This window comes from Protomyctophum bolini (genome assembly GCF_963924005.1).
Source record: "Protomyctophum bolini genome assembly, chromosome: 20".
In the NCBI taxonomy this organism is placed as follows: Eukaryota; Metazoa; Chordata; class Actinopteri; order Myctophiformes; family Myctophidae; genus Protomyctophum; species Protomyctophum bolini.
In genome coordinates, this window is record NC_137881.1 from 22,270,960 (window position 1) to 22,287,610 (window position 16,651).

The 16,651-nt window shown below is 43.7% G+C and overlaps 1 protein-coding gene and 1 long non-coding RNA gene across 3 annotated transcripts in view; one reads left to right on the top strand and one right to left on the bottom strand.

Moving 5' to 3' along the window:
- LOC308335551 overlaps positions 1 to 16,651 on the top strand; it is a 522,414-nt gene that overhangs the window by 119,249 nt on the left and 386,514 nt on the right. The gene's annotated exons all lie outside the window — the stretch shown is intronic.
- Positions 1 to 16,651, bottom strand: part of pde5ab (phosphodiesterase 5A, cGMP-specific, b) — a 103,752-nt gene that overhangs the window by 22,693 nt on the left and 64,408 nt on the right. For both annotated transcript variants that reach the window (XM_080792077.1, XM_080792076.1), the window contains exons 9-12: positions 12,350 to 12,414; positions 2,482 to 2,590; positions 1,882 to 1,966; positions 38 to 213 (exon numbers count right to left, since the gene is read on the bottom strand). In XM_080792077.1, the coding sequence (XP_080648203.1) occupies positions 38 to 213; positions 1,882 to 1,966; positions 2,482 to 2,590; positions 12,350 to 12,414 (435 nt within the window). The remainder of the gene's footprint in view (positions 1 to 37; positions 214 to 1,881; positions 1,967 to 2,481; positions 2,591 to 12,349; positions 12,415 to 16,651) is intronic.

The following is a 16,651-nucleotide window of genomic DNA, read 5'->3' on the forward strand; positions in this document are numbered from 1 at the left end:
AGAGAGAGAGAGAGAGAGAGAGAGAGACATTGCTGACCTCCAGGGTGACCTCCTGCTTGGCCATGGCTCTCTCCACAGTCTCGTACATCTGTGTGTTCTGGATGCCGAGGCCACAGAAGATGGCGAACGCCTCCAGGAACTGCTCGTCGTTGCGGTTGAACGCCTTCAGCGTGCCCGGTCCGTCCTCCATCTTGTTCACCAGCTGACACACACCTACGTCAGCATACACGCACGCACGCACGCACACTTTTGTTGAATATCATTTTTGAATGGTCTCTGTCACCGGTCTACAAACTCAAAACCATTCTAGCTTGTGCAGTTGCTCCTGTTGTAGCCTGGAACTCACCTATGCTTTATATGGCATAGGCAGCTCCCGGCAGGATCCGCCGGGAGAATATATGCAGCTGCGCGACATGAGACTAATTACTTAGAGCGACAGAGAGAGAGAGGAGCGTGTGTGTGTACATGTGTGCGTGTGTATGTCAATTTTACAAAGGTGCAGACAATCAGAAATCAGCAGAGAGTGAGCAATGTTTGCGCTACTCTATGCCGAATTGAAGTGGACTTTTCTTTTCTCCCTGGAAATAAAAACGTCTGGGTTTCCGAGGCTACTCCTGTTGATGCTTTTGTGTGACACTGTAGTGTGACCAAGGGCAATAGAAAAAGTTAACCCAATTGGTGCCAGGAACGTCAGGTTATGTTCTAAGCAGTTCCCTGTGCCAAGACGTAAAGTTAAAACAAATATTGTGCACATGGATACACCCACGGTTATCTATTCTTTCATTTGTCCCTTATCTCTGGCACGTGGCCAGCGTTTCTAATGTAACAGGTGGCATGGATTGTGTTTTAATATGGAGATAAGACATTTCAGCCCATCAACAACAACATGGTATTTAAATGGCATTTCAAATGGCCATGTGCTTATGGACCTGCTATCTCCAGCTGTGCGATAACAGTATATATAAATCAACCATAACTCCTCTGAAATGTCAAATCCTAACCACATTATATTATACATTTGATGCTCACATAAAGTATAGTTTTGCACACACACACACACGCACACGCACACGCACACGCACACACACACACACACACACACACACACACACGTGAGAGGTCGTGAGAAGAACTTTGGTGATCGTCTAGGTCGGACACTGGATGTTATGACAACAGATTTCCCCGCTGAGCCATTTAAGCATTTTTCCTTTTCTGTCTTTTTTCTTTTTAACGACCCGAATCAAGTGTCATAACATCGTTCACGCTGGCCACCCATTCCAAAAATGTTAGAAATGGATACGTCAACACTGGAGAATAGCATCCAATATACACGCACGTGCGTGCGCACACACACACACAAGCACACACACAAACACGCACACACACAAACACACCAATGGCCTGTCAAAATGCCAACGTCTCACCCAGAAACTCAGTAACTTTTATTGACTTTCCTTCTCCCAAACATTTCCCTCTCGGTCTCATTTTGGACGCTCGTCCGTCTGTCCAGCTGCACACCTTTGTCTGACCCTGCAGGCTCAGACCTCCTGAGTGACAGAACATCAACATATCTGCATTCTGCAGAGCAGGTGCACCAACCTGCCCTGATGAACGAGACACTTTGTGGTGCCTGCAGCCTGCACTGCAGTGCTGGACAGCTGTTGAATTTCTGACAGCAGATTTTGATTTAGTTTTAGTCACATTTTAGTCATCTGAAATATTTAACCAAATACTTTAACACTTTAGTTGAAATACATCTACTGTTGATTTCGGCAGGCCTTGATGGTCGCAGTGCCTGATTTTAGACTTGGTTGCATTCTTAACACACAGAGAGAGAGAGAGAGAGAGAGAGAGAGTGGGAGTGAAGAGAGGTCTCTTTACCTATAACTCTGTCTTTCTTTCCGTTCCTTATCGGGGTGCAGAGCAGACTCTTGATCTGGTTGCTGGGATGCTCTGGGTTCTCACTCTGTCAGAGAGGAAGGACAATCAAATATACATTCCTAAGAAATGATGCAATTATAACGTGCGCTATCTGTAAAACTGTCATGTTCTGTAATCCACCCGAGGCAAAAAGTGCAGAGAGAAAGCAAGATAGGCAGTCAGGGTGTGTGTTATGTGTGTGTGTATCGCGTGTTTACAAAACACACTAAAATGAACTGAAATTATAGACAAAATGCCCTTCATTTTAATAGTTTTTCTTATTACCAACAGTAACTGAATACACAGTATTTTTTTTGTGGAGATTTTATTACAGAATAGGCCTACTTACTCTGACCTTTTTGAATCCTGCACCTGACAAATAAGCCAAAGTAACACTAAAACTAATAAATACTAAACTAAAACTATTCACAAACATATAAACTAGAAAATCCGCTCTAAAAACGATTTAAAACAAAACAAATTGGGAATTGGGAGAAAAAAAAAGGTCAAAACTACCTAAAACTAAACTATTATAACCTTGGTGCGTGCGTGCGTGCGTACCGTCCAGGGGAAGCGCTGGTCCTTGGTGACGTCAGTGATGTTCAGAGGCTGCATGGTGTTCTTCACGTACTGAGCGTACATGTAGTTGATCTGCGTCACATCACACTCCCTGCATATGGGAACATAATATATGTAGTTGATCTGTGTCACACTCCCTGCATATGGGAACATAATATATGTAGTTGATCTGTGTCACACTCCCTGCACATGGGAACATATATGTAGTTGATCTGTATCACACTCCCTGCATATGGGAACATATATGTAGTTGATCTGTATCACACTCCCTGCATATGGGAACATAATATATGTAGTTGATCTGTGTCACACTCCCTGCATATGGGAACATATATATGTAGTTGATCTGTGTCACACTCCCTGCACATGGGAACATATATATGTAGTTGATCTGTGTCACACTCCCTGCATATGGGAACATATATATGTAGTTGATCTGTGTCACACTCCCTGCACATGGGAACATATATGTAGTTGATCTGTGTCACACTCCCTGCACATGGGAACATATATGTAGTTGATCTGTGTCACACTCCCTGCACATGGGAACATATATGTAGTTGATCTGTGTCACACTCCCTGCACATGGGAACATATATGTAGTTGATCTGTGTCACACTCCCTGCACATGGGAACATATATGTAGTTGATCTGTGTCACACTCCCTGCACATGGGAACATAATGTAGTTGATCTGTGTCAACCAATGGTGGAAGGGAACTGAGTACATTTACTCATCACGCGAACAACATCCCCGGCGGCCTTCCTCCTTAATTCGCCTGCCTGCCAATCAAAAAGGCAAGCGCAGCGCATCGCTTCAGCGCTACAACAACAACCAATCTCTCCTAGACCAAGATAACCACAGTCAGTCAGTCAGTGCTGCCTCCTGCTTGCTCTAGTGCTCTGCCGGCCTGCTGCTTATCAGAGAATCAATAGTTTTTTAGAATAATCAATATGTGATTGGTTAGTTTGGCTTGCTGGGCAAGCCCCTATACAGGAGCGTAACACGACACACGTGTCCGTCCATCTGTCAACATCTGTGTCATCTGTTGCCAGAGGGACTACTACCATACATGCTGCTATATATATATATATATATATATATATATATATATACAGTATACCGCTGCCATTACTAATGGTACGCGGCGTGCCGTCATCTGCAATGAATAGTATCACATCTGTGTGCGATTGAGAGGCCTGAGGGCCAGAGACTGCACTCAGCACCTGAGCCACAGCGCTGGGAGAAGTACTTACTTAAGTAAAAGTAGCAATACCACAATGTAGACACATTCTGTTACAAGTAAAATTCCTGAATTAAAAGCCTTTAATGGTCGGGTAAGTGATTTTCTTTAATATAGCTGACATGTTTAATATAGCTGACAGAGAGGGGGATACCCCTGTTCCTCAAGTGGTTAAGCAAATTAAATTCTTGGCTTTTGCTTGTAACAGAGTATTAGCTACATTGCCATATTGATACTTTTACTTAAGTAAAAAAGGATGTGAGTACTTTTTCCACACTGTGTTGAGGCCAGGCTGCATGGAACATGTTGATATAATTAGTCGTGAAGTTTTCAACCCCAGACCCAGCTCTCTGCCGGGACGACAATTTTTTTTATTTGTATTATTACAAAATAAAATATACATTGACCATTTGCAAGCAACCTCTCTGCAAGCAATCTCTTTCAGAAGATTGATAAAATACTTTTGAAATGGGGCATTGTGCATAAATAATCAGTAATTTTAATACATTTGGTACTTTACCTGCAACCGTGCGACGCCAATACTTTTCTGCTTTTACTCGAGTGGAATGTTTGAATGCACAACTTCTTCAGTAACTTTCAGTTCTACGTCGGTGGTATTGCTGCCTATACTTATTCCACCCACTGCCTGTGGGCTCTCTGCTAGCATATCACACAGCGACGCAAAAACAATAAGTGTGCACGCACGCACGCACGCACGCTGAGGTGGTCAGATCTGCATGAGCGCAGATGGTTCCGTTGTGGCACATTTTACGTCAATGTGGTCTCACGTGCACATACACACACACACACAGGTTTGTGAGCATCTATTTTCAGTATGCAACGCTGGCGCACAACAGTGTAAATTTGAATTTCATCAACAAAAACTATGACTAAAAATCATCGACTACATTTTTTGATCAGCTTGCAGAGCTGACCAATGATCAGACTTTCTAGTCTAGTCACATGGTCTAGTGGCGAGATTCTCATGATTGGCTGGCCTCTAAGCCAATGGGACTAGCCCTATATAGTGTAACTTTCCTTATGCTTTAGCATGTCAAACTAGGGGGTTTTCATGATTCTGAATACATTCCAAACATTAGTTTTGCACAAAAAACACTCCTTGGGCTAAAAATAGCCATAGCCAGCTTGCCCAAATGTGCCCAAAATGTGCTGACCTCATCACATTTGTGCTGACCTCATCACATGTGTGCTGACCTCATCACATGTGTGCTGACCTCATCACATGTGTGCTGACCTCATCACATGTGTGCTGACCTCATCACATGTGTGCTGACCTCATCACATGTGTGCTGACCTCATCACATTTGTGCTGACCTCATCACATTTGTCATGAATCGGCCTCAGGTCTAAATGGATTTAGAAAAGTATACAATTTTGAGGCATTTGTACTTTACTCGAGTATTTCCAATATGCAATACCTTTTTTACTTCTACTCCACTACCTCTCTTTAGTTACTTTGTAGATTTGTATTATTACAGAACATGCATTCAACCACTTCAGCCCTATATGCATTACAAGCTCGGTGCGATGCATTGTGAGCTTGTAGCTCGGCAATTTTCAAAAGATTTTCGAAAACTTGAAATGAGACATTCTGAAATGGTACTTTCTACATAATGGTACTTTAAGCACAATTTGATACTGAGTAGTACAAGCACGCACCCACATGCACGTACGCACGCACACACACTGGCCAACAGCCCACCACCGCTGGCTTTTTCAATTGGCCTCATCGTCTGGCGTGTTTATGTATTCATTTTCCATCATTTATCAGACGGTGTTATGGCTGATTTTGTGGCCAGACTTGGACAGTTCTAAAGATAACACAAAGGGCCTCATTAGGCGATGACAGACATGAGTGACGGGCCCCCGTGGTCTGATGAGGCTCTGAGCCAGCCTGTCATATGTACTGAATACTCATAGGCTCAGGTACAGTACATGAGAAAGTGAAAAAATTAACTCAAGTACATCAATTCAGTCGTGTACTTTCTTTTCCTTTCTTTTTTATTTTACTTAAGTATAAGTATCAATACTGCGTAAATGAATGTCCTGTACTTGATGATCATACTACAGCTATGACCTGATATGACCAAGACTGTTGCTGGACCTCATGTATATGACATGAAATGACATTACGTGATGACCTACGTAGCATGTCCAAAACTGTTATTTTTCAGGATTTAAAAAATAAAAAATAAATAAAATATAGCAGATCTACAAGCTCAACTCGCCACGTTTCAAGCTTGTAGATCTGCTATTTTGTGTGACACTGCTGTGTGATCAAGTAGGACGTTAATGTAAGGAGAAAAAAAGCGAGTCTTTCAAATATGTAGATGAGGGGTTTCTGTCCGACAGCCAGCAGTGTGTGTGTGTGTGTGTGTGTGTGTGTGTGTGTGTGTGTGTGTGTGCGTGTGCGTGTGCGTGCGTGTGTGTGTGTCTGTGTGTGTGCTGGCGTGTGAGCGCAACTGGCGCATGTCTTCTCTGAAAGAAGTCCATTAAATAGACTGGTGTTTCAGGAAGTGGAGGCTTTAAAAAACGTCAAATCAAGTGGACCGAATGGTTTCCTGTTTGGGGCGGTGACGCGGGCCGTGTACTTGTGGAATCCACAGCCTGTCCCTATAAAAAGCCTCCCGCGGTTCCCGTGGTGGAAGAAAAGTACTCAATGTTTTACATGTACTTTTTTAGTACATTTAGACCTGAGGACGATTGTACAAAATCTCTTCTAAATCATGACAGTTTTCTGAAAAAAACCTATGTTTCTATGTCAGTGGTTCTCAAACTATTGACCCCCAGAATGATACGTAATTGGCTGCCGACCCCCATCTGAAAATATGTAGTTCCTGGGACCCCCCAGAAGCAAAGATTTGAGTTTAAAATGTGCCACATGTTCACGATTGCTTGTAGATCTGTTATTTTTCAACAGCTAAAGTATAACATAATGCTTGAAACACCAAGAGGTAAAAGTATCAATTACTGCAGCAATATAGAAATGCTCTGTTACAAGTTAACGTCCAGAATTCAAAATGTACTTGAGTAAAAGTACAAAAGTATTGGCATCAATATGTACTTTAAAGTACCAAAAGTAAAAGTACTAATTGTACAGAATGTCCCATTTCAAGTTTTCAAATCTATACAAATCTTTTGAAAATCAGATCTACAAGCTCACAATGTGTCGCATTGCAATGGATTGGCTGTTTTCAAATGGCCAAAATGTGTATAGGGCTGAATGTATGTTCTGTAATAATGAGTAAAAATATAATAATTGCCTCTGAAATGTGGTGGAGTAGAAGGAAAAGCATTGGAAATTGGAAATACTCAAGTACAGATACATCAAAATTGTACTTAAGTGGTAGTGGTAGTGGTGTAAAGTATACAATAAAGTACAGTACCACGTGGTTCACCCTATAGTCAAAGCTAACCTCCTGAAGTGAGTTGAGCCGACCTCACATTCTGAACCGCTCTGCCCATAATTAGCCCTTCGCTAAGCCCCACCCACTCCACTCTGCAATGGCAAGCTGTCCTTCTCACCCATTGGGATGCACGTTAAATTACGGGATTTCTCCATATAAATAATCAATCGTTTCAGTAGCCACAGAGCTTCAAAATGTCTTCTAAATCTAGTCAACAAGGCCTGCAGTAGGCTTTGCACTGGAACTGTGCATGACATTATTTCAATAAACTAGAAATACGAGGACATTATAAGAGGGAGAAACAGTATCCAACAATCAACTTGTTCAACAGTCAACCGACAGGAGTTTTCATGCAATGGACGGTATAGCGATTAGTATTATTCCCATCACCTGGGTGAGGCAGACGTGTAACTTTGCCGACGTTAAGCTGCGTACAGTATGTGTTCAACAACACAGTCAGCCATGCAAAGTAACATTGACAGGTATGAGGTGACGAAAGCTTACCATCCTTAGCAACGGTTGCTAAACTATTTGATTGGCACTGGACAATCGCTTTTGGGGTGGAGTTTAGCAGAGGGCTAATTCCATATTCCTGCCGCCTTCCCAAGATCAATGGTCATTGCTGGGTGCACGGCATGCACGCACGCACGCACACACACACACACACGCACGCACACACGTACACATGAATGCAAACTCAAGTTCCTGGAAGAAGATGCCTGGGTTGAGAGAAAGATGTATTTATGTATTCATGCACTTTGTCGAGTGGGTGTCTTTGAACTTCACATTGAAGTTTCAACCGACAAGCACGGCCTCTACTTTTTGTACTTTCAGAGTTAAAGGAACAGTCGTTAGGTTGTATATTGTTGTAGTTGGTGCGTCCCTCCTCTCCTCAATCCCCACAACCCTGGTTTATATCATCTTTTTTCATCGTGACATCCTTCCCCTCTTTCCATCACTCCCTCCCTCCATCCTCCGGCTGTTTACCTCATTCTTTCCATCCCTCCATTTTCTTTCTTGTGCGTTTTATTTTAATCGTGACCTTTGTCTCTTTCTTCCCTTCGGATCACCTCCCAGAAATCTGACAACATGGCCTCTCTGGGGAGGAGAGATGTTTAGAAACTCCCACGACAACAGAGCAAAGCAACGCTCTGGGTGGGCATGCAGTTCACCCAATGTTGATATTGTCAACTAAAACTATGGTAAAAATGTCTTTCATTTATTATCTTTATTCAAGTTATTTATTTCACTGCATGGCAAAAACGAAATAAAAAACTAAGCTATTTTCCCAAAGTTTCCCAAACAGTGGGACCTATCTTTTGGTAAATATCTCCTCTTTTCCGTATTCTACATAAAAATTAAAAAAACGTTGTGCGCTTGTAGATCTGCTATTTTCACTAGTTTGGGTCTTGGGCAAACTTTCTTGGAATATTGAAGTTTTTTCAGAAACATTTTAACACTTTTTATGCCCCCTGAATTTTTCAAAATAAAGGCGCTAGTGTCCAGCAGATGAGGGAGATTTTACTCTGAAAAGCCCGCCTTCCATTTCCCCCCAAAACTGGGAGGTATAAGTAGTTCCATTATACCTTGCGCTAATAAGTCTGATCTCTCTTTAGAAGTGTTAATATTCCTTGGTTAAGTCAGAAATCAGGACAGGACACAAAATCATGGAGAGCGCCGGAGATTTAGAGATAATAGCAAGTTTTGACGGCCCGTAAACAAGGTAGTGAATGGCAGCGCGTTCATGCAAAACATGTCCGAGAGCGCTCAGCAAGGCGTTGCCTAGCAACAGCTGCTGTCAAAAAGTGGATTTTAGCAGTCGTGTTTTATACCATTAAAAGGGACCTTGAATATCTAGCACGTTTGATATTTGGTGAAGTATAACGCCCTGTCTCGCTATAGCGCTATCACAAACATGTCGCCCTGTGTAGCCTGGCTATTCCTGTGTGTGTGGCGTGCACGCAGAGAGAGAGAGAGAGAGAGAGAGAGAGAGAGAGAGAGAGAGAGAGAGAGATGCGCCCTGTGTGGGTCTCGCGCTTTTATCACGGCATCCTGCATGTGCATGTCAAAATTAATTGGAATAAAAAACAAATGATGTAGCCTATATGTATCGGGTCTGGATCGCATCTTGGTGAACTCTTGCAGTGTGTGATCCCTGGTCGGCGATCAATCGTTTAGTGTGAAAGCCATAATGACAGCCGATTTAAAAAAAAAGACTCCTGCAGTGTGAAATGCACAACGATCTGATGACTCGCCGACAACTTTTAAACGCCTACAGTGTGTAGGGGCCATAACACAGGCCTGATTTGGTTTTTGTACCACGACATCAGAGGTCCTCCTGATAAACAAGCGGCATCAAAGCTTTTCCCACAGATTGAACACTGAATAAATACTTCCAGGAGGATAAAATATACAGTAAAATCAGCTTTTGTCCTCTTTCATCCCCCCACACATAATGCACAAACATATGGTACACAAAATCCCGCGCAGCGATAGTTCATGGAGCCACAGAAGTCAGGAGGCTACATCTGATTATCTCTCCCCGGACCCCCCATTAATTCGCTAATATTTAATTCATAGGTGCCCGTGGGGCCTCTACGGCGGTTCCCGTTGGCCACTGGCCTAATTGGAATGATTGCATTTCTGTAGGTGTCTCTCTGTGTCCCTTTATTCCTATATATGGAGTTCTGTGTCAGGAGTGTTGGGAATGTCAGAACAGGCCAGCTTATGGAGTTCCGTGTCAGGCATGCCCAAATATGGAGTGTTGTGAGGTCAGACCAGCTCCATATATGGACTCTGGGCAGGGGCCCGGTGCAGAGCCATTTGAAGTCGGTGGGGCGAACGCTTCTCAAGTTACGTGGATTACAGACGTGGATTACAGACTTTACAGTTAAGATATATTCTCCCACTAATCAGTCTGTCTGTTTCTCATTCGCTTCAAGCTAACTCGCACACATGTATGTTAATTGTGTATGTTGCACAGCTAATCTGTGATATCACACGAGCTAATCCTCAGGTAATAAAATGTAAATAATATCTACTGTAAATGCCTGATCCTAACCATAAAATAGCTTTTTCAGAGAGCAAGCGTATTGAAGTTTAATACCATCTCTGACGGGTGTTAACCTCATACTGTATGTCCAAAACTGTTTTAAACAAAGTTTACAGGATTCAAATTAGCCAAAGTAGCAGATCTACAAGCTCTAACCCTAACGCAGGCGTTGTGTCGCTCCTCAGCTGAACATCCCTTAACGTGTAAATCTTGTACCATAAACAACCATGTCTATGCTGAGTACCGCATAGGAACATGTACAGAAAAACAATTAAGTATACGCACGTATGCAGACAATTGTATGTATACACGCACTCACACACATGTAATTGTACATCTGACTCCCCCAAGTCATATTTAACTATTTCTGTTGAGCGGAACAAGGAGAATTGTCACAATGTCTATTTCTCTAATCCTACTATACTCGCTGGGACATTTGGCCTTCACAAGTCTAGTAACACATGCAGGTGCACACTGCACACACACGCACACTAACACGGATACGCACGCACACAAACACGCACTCGCACGTTGTGGACTGTAGCTCCAACATGTGCAACTAATAGAGCTGTCAACCACCATAAAAGACAAACGTTCGCTGCGCTAGCTGGACATCATTCGGCTGGCCTCCCGCTTCAAAACGAGGCCGTTGGCGAGCCCGCGTGACGCACGTTAGACCGTGTTCTGGGACGACCTCCAAGGACAGCTGGGGAAAAACACCCAACCAAACAAGCAGCACCCCACTCCCCCCCCCTCCTCCTCCCTCTCCTCCGCAGCCGTAAAACTAGACAGTGATTGAGGAGGTCGTCAGGTGAGCCTCCACCACTTTAAACCCATATAGCATCCGTATCTGCAGCTGCAGCGGATCGAGCATACAGTTCGTACGTACGTCTCTCTGCGACTGCAGGCTGTGTGGCTCACGACATGTCGCGCCGTGACGTGTCGTGAGATTGCAGATCTGCTGTGCTCACCACTTCTTAAGCATTTATTTTCGTCTGAAACTGTGACGTTTCAGGGTTCAAATTCTAAAACATCAAAAGTAGCAGATCTGCGAGCTCAAAACGCAGTGCAAAGCCATGCATTTTTGAGCTTGCAGATCTGCTGCGTCCGATGGTTTTGCGTGACACCGACCGTCGTGTGATCAAGTATAGGGCGTTGAGTTACGAAAAAACACACAAAAAAAGTTGTAGATAAGAGGATTCCTTCACCCCTCATATCGGTGAGGCTCTGACCATGCATGGAGGGGAGGGGACGTGCCCCTCATATCGGTGAGGCTCTGACCATGCATGGAGGGGAGGGGACGTGGGTTACTTCACCCCTCATCCTCAGAGAGTTGAAATCATGTGCGAGCGTAACGAGTTCAGGGCCCAACTCTCTCTCTCTCTCTCTCTCTGTCTTCGTTCACTGTCAGTTCAGCTTAAAGGGATCATTGGCTCCGTGATGACGCCTGTCTGGCTTACACACTGACACTGGCAATATATTCACTTTATGTCGGGGCGCTTGTTTTTTATTATGTTTTTCTCTCTCTCTCTCTCTTCATCTCTCTCTTTCTCTTTCTCTCTAAGCGATCTTTTTTTTAACACAAATCTTTGCTTCAGATCCACGGGCCAATAACGAACAATTTACAGCTCTCTCACCCCTTAAAAATGTGTGGCAAAATACATATAGGCTACTTAGTTGACTGACATACTGTACCTCGTGGCTCTATACTAGGCCACCTAAATGTTTTCCCTCCACGATCTACACCAAATCTCTGCCCGATCTGCGATTGTGAGCTTTACAGATCGGCTATTTTATAGGCAGGTTCTTTGCTCGCCCCCAGAATGAAGAAGCTATAGGGTTTCATGTGGGGGTCAACATGGAGGTCCTCTAAGTGGGGGTGTCTAAATGGACCCTTACATGTCTGTAAAGCTGAGTGTACAAAATGGCTAAACGGAACCCATTTTGGCCCATCACATGTTGCACTCTCAGAGTTGGAATGTAAAGGTTTTACTTCTAGGTTATAAGTGACCCACCCCAGACATGAGTTTTACTTATGAGACACTCTATTTTAACCAAAGAAACCCAATACCTTTAACAGATTTTAATATATCACGTTTGGGGTTGCAGGTGTAGGTGCGGTCTTACCTTTTGGGGACATCCAGACCCTCTAGCAGCTCCTCGTAGTCCATGTGGAACACACTGGAGAAGTTCTGTGGAGGACAGTTACGGCACAACGCTTTAGTCTTCCTACTTTTACAACCCTTTTCATATCAAGGGCCATCATTTATTCTGTAACCCACAAGGGAGAAGACCACCAAACACTGGTGATGCAGATGTGAAGAGATCTGGCCATGCATGGGGACAGCTGGAGAAACTGGCCCAGAACCGTATGCCCAGGCATACTGTAAAGCAAGTAAGTCTATTATTTATTTGCCATTTGAGCCACAGACCACCATTTGATGACATTTAGCCTCTCAGACGCAATGCTATTTTGTTGTTGTTGGATAAGATTCCACACTGCATTGATGTTGTGCCATAGGAGAGATAACAGGCAAAGGGCCGATGAAAATAACACTTATTTTACATTCTCAAATTGCATAGACTTCTTGTAAATTAATCAATGCAGATGATTAAGAATAATTTAGGGGAACGTATATGGACCCTTATATGTAGATATTTTACTCTTGAGAGCGTAAAATGAAACCAAATGATCACAGCCCATACATCTTGGCTGAGCCAGGACTTTATCATACTGGATGGAGAAGGACCATAAACCTGCCTATACACATTAAAATAATCCTCAGTGTTTACTTAACTCTGAGATTGTTGAATTTGGCTTGATTGGTGATTGCATTTATTTTCTCTCCTCACACTTCAATGAAGCACCAATGCAACTCAACAAAACAGTTTTAAGGAGCACGCGACAGGTAGCGCTGTCACGCCTCACAGCTAGGAGGTCACGGGTTCGATTCCTGCCGGGGGGACGCTGTGGGCTTGTTATCTCCTCTGCGTCACCAGTGCCCATAAGTTAACCTAGGTGGGGTTATAGCGAAAGGGCCTTTCTATGAGGAGTTTGCATGGTGTCCCCCAGGGTAGGTACCCTCACAAAAAACATGCAGTAATCCTGGCCTCTGTACTGCTTCCCCCTGGTCAGCTGGCACTAGCACTCCCCTAAAAAGTAACCATTTCGGACATACAGTATGAGGTGACAAAGACGCTATTAAAAAAATGCACACTGAATATATATATATATTTTTTTAAGTATAGTACTCCAGAACTTTAACCGAAATACAAATTGTACTGAGCAACTTTCACTTGCAGTTAAGAAATATTTGACCAGGCGATCTATACTTTTACTCAAGCAACTGGGGTTTGAGTATACTTTGTCCACCAGCAGCGCTGTGGAGAATTATATGGACCGCGGGTTATTTTTCTAAGCAGAGAGACATTAGGGTACGACATGGGCCGCGGTTAGCTTAATGCTATTAAGCTCCAGTAACACCAAACACAAACTGAGCCCCCTGGAATGGCTTGTATTCATATAAACCTAACCTCAGAGGGGAGGCGAAGTGTGCATGTGCACGCACGCGCGTGTATGTGTGTGTGTGCACAGAGGGGTGGAAAAGTGTATTGAGTGTCCATGTACGTGCCCACACTGCCGTGTGAGCGTGGCTCGTGCACACCCAAAGGTCTTGCTCGCTCAATGCGTGTACAGTTTGTGTGTGTGTGTGTGTGTGTGTGTGTTTCCTGCATGTATATCAGTTTCCCCCTCCACTCACTCCCATCAATTAAGCCATTAACAATGAGCAGCCCTGTTTTAAAACGTCAGGGCAACCAACACACACACACACGCACGCACGCGCGCACGCACGCACGCACGCACGCGCACACACACACACACACACACAGACACACACACACACACACACACACACACACACACACACACACACACACACACACACACACACACACACACACACACACACACACACACACACACACACACACACACACACATAAAAGAGGAGAGGAGAGCACGATGCTAATGTATTTACCCATGGAGCCTTGGCAGAAGGACAGTTTATTTCGGTTCATTCCTGCACTAGCAGCCTTTTCCCCCCCATATAGGGACTTGCTTTTCTCTCTCCCCACCTGGACCTCCGCTCGGCGGCTCGCAAAACCATCCCCTCCTTCCATTTTTAAGAGGCAGGAGTTTTGTAGAACGATAAACGTTAAAAGGGTGGTGGTGGGGGGGTGACCCGCTTTTGACCCGAGAGTTGCTGCTTCCTTCGCCGTGCAACACACACACACACACACACACACACACACACACACACACACACACACACACACATGCATAGACACACACACGTGCACAAACACACAAGAAGTTGTTTTGTAATAATAGTCAAAAGTGACTAGTAAGTTAACCCTAATCCCAAATAACTGTAGTGGAGGAACTGGTACAATATTTTCCTCTGAGATGTAGTGTAATGTTTAATGTAAACATTGGAAATACTCCATCCATCTTCAACCGCTTATCCGTAGTCGGGTGGCGGGGCAACAGCTCCACCAGAGAGCTCCAAACTTCCCTCTCCAGAGCAACATTAGTAACTTCCTCCTGGAGGATCCCGAGGCGGATCCCGGAACGCCTCGCATTGTGAGGCGTTCCAAGGCCGATCTCACAGTGCGACACATTGTGAGCTTGTACAGTAGATTGGCTACTTTCACATTTGAAACTTGTGAAATTAAGTTTCTACTTTCCATATTTTGCTTTACAACTACTTTTACACAAGTACATTTTGAATTCCGTACTTTTACTTGTAACTTGGTACTTCTACATTGCAGTTTGGTGCTTTTACTCGAGTAAAAGCTTTGTGACCACCACTGCATACATCTGGATGAAGGCTGTAAAACTATTTCAAACAAACCTGCTTGTGCTGATGTTATGACATTTATTGAGGTTGCAGTGGGGGTTATAGGGTGGTTTGGGGGTGGACGGTCCCCTTCGGCAGTGATGCATAACTTTCAACTAATGCATCATTTCAGTAGCTTCAAAATGTCTTCTAAATGTATAGTCCTGCAGTAGGCTGTGCACAGGAAAAATGGGCTGGACATCAATAAACTAGAAATACGAGGAGGGAGAAACAGTATCCAACTCAATCAACTTTAACGTCCGACAGGATTTTCATGTAATGCACGGTATAAGACTAGCCTGGCTAATAAGCCAGACCAAATCAGCCATTGGCAAAAATAATTGCCTGCCTGGCTTATTAGCCAGGCTACGGTAAGACTACAGTGATTAGTATTATTGCCATCACCTGGGTGGGTGAGTCATGTAACTTTCCGATGTTAAGCTGTGTATGTGTTCAACACAACAACACTGCCACGCAGAATAACACTGACAGCTACAGTATGAGGTGAGCTTGCCAGCTTAGCAACGGTTGCCAGTTTAGCAGCTATTTGGATTGGCATTGGACAATCGCTTCTGAGGTGTGGTTTAGCGAAGTGGGACGGGACCGAGCAGCCAATGCCGCTCCTGATCCTGTACTCTAGTCGTGTCCTGAAGGGTTCTATATGTTGATGCTTAACTCTATAACTTATGCTCTGCTTCTGGGAGGTTTGTGATCTCAGATTCTTTGTCATGCTTGCACTAGCTGTGCAAGCAGCGTGTGACTTTGCTCCTGCAATATTGCAGACTAGCTGTCTGTAGTATTGCAGGAGCAAAGTCACACGGCACCAAAATGAACGCAATACCTTTGAGATAAACGTGTCCTTGACATGAAAAGGTCTGAGAACCAGTGTTACTTTTGTTTCTCAACTACCTTTTTCACTGACGAAAACTAAGCTTTGATGATTAAAACTATGACTAAATATACTGACAATTACGTAATTGTCACCAGACAAAAATGTTAGGCAGGGACTAGTGAGAAGAGATCCAGTAGAACTAAAAGACAAGTCATTTCATGCTTGGTTGTTTGCTGGCGTCACACTCCGAAAATAGCTGTGTACATGTACAAACTCACAACGTTGTGAGCTTGTAGATCTGCTATTTTCAGCCGAGTATAAATCAGGCATTTCAACGACCATCACCAGCCAAAATAGTTCAAGTTAACATAACTAACAAAATGCATTTTATATTAAAAAAAAGACGTTACTTTTCAGCACAAAAATTATTCAGGATTTCAATTCAAATATAGCGGGCAACAAAGTCTTATGCACAGCTGTTAGGCTCAGAGACGGGTGCGTAGGCAGGGATCAAAGTATACATAAAATGCACATAAAGTTTACAAAGACCTGCACACCGTCTGTACTTGCAATATGAACACTTTTATTAGGCCACATTTCGGTCAAAGACCTTCAGGCTTCTGCTAAAAGTAGGTAGCCACACAGCTGTAGATCCACAGCATCCAATCACAATCAAATATAGCGGGGGGAAAAAAC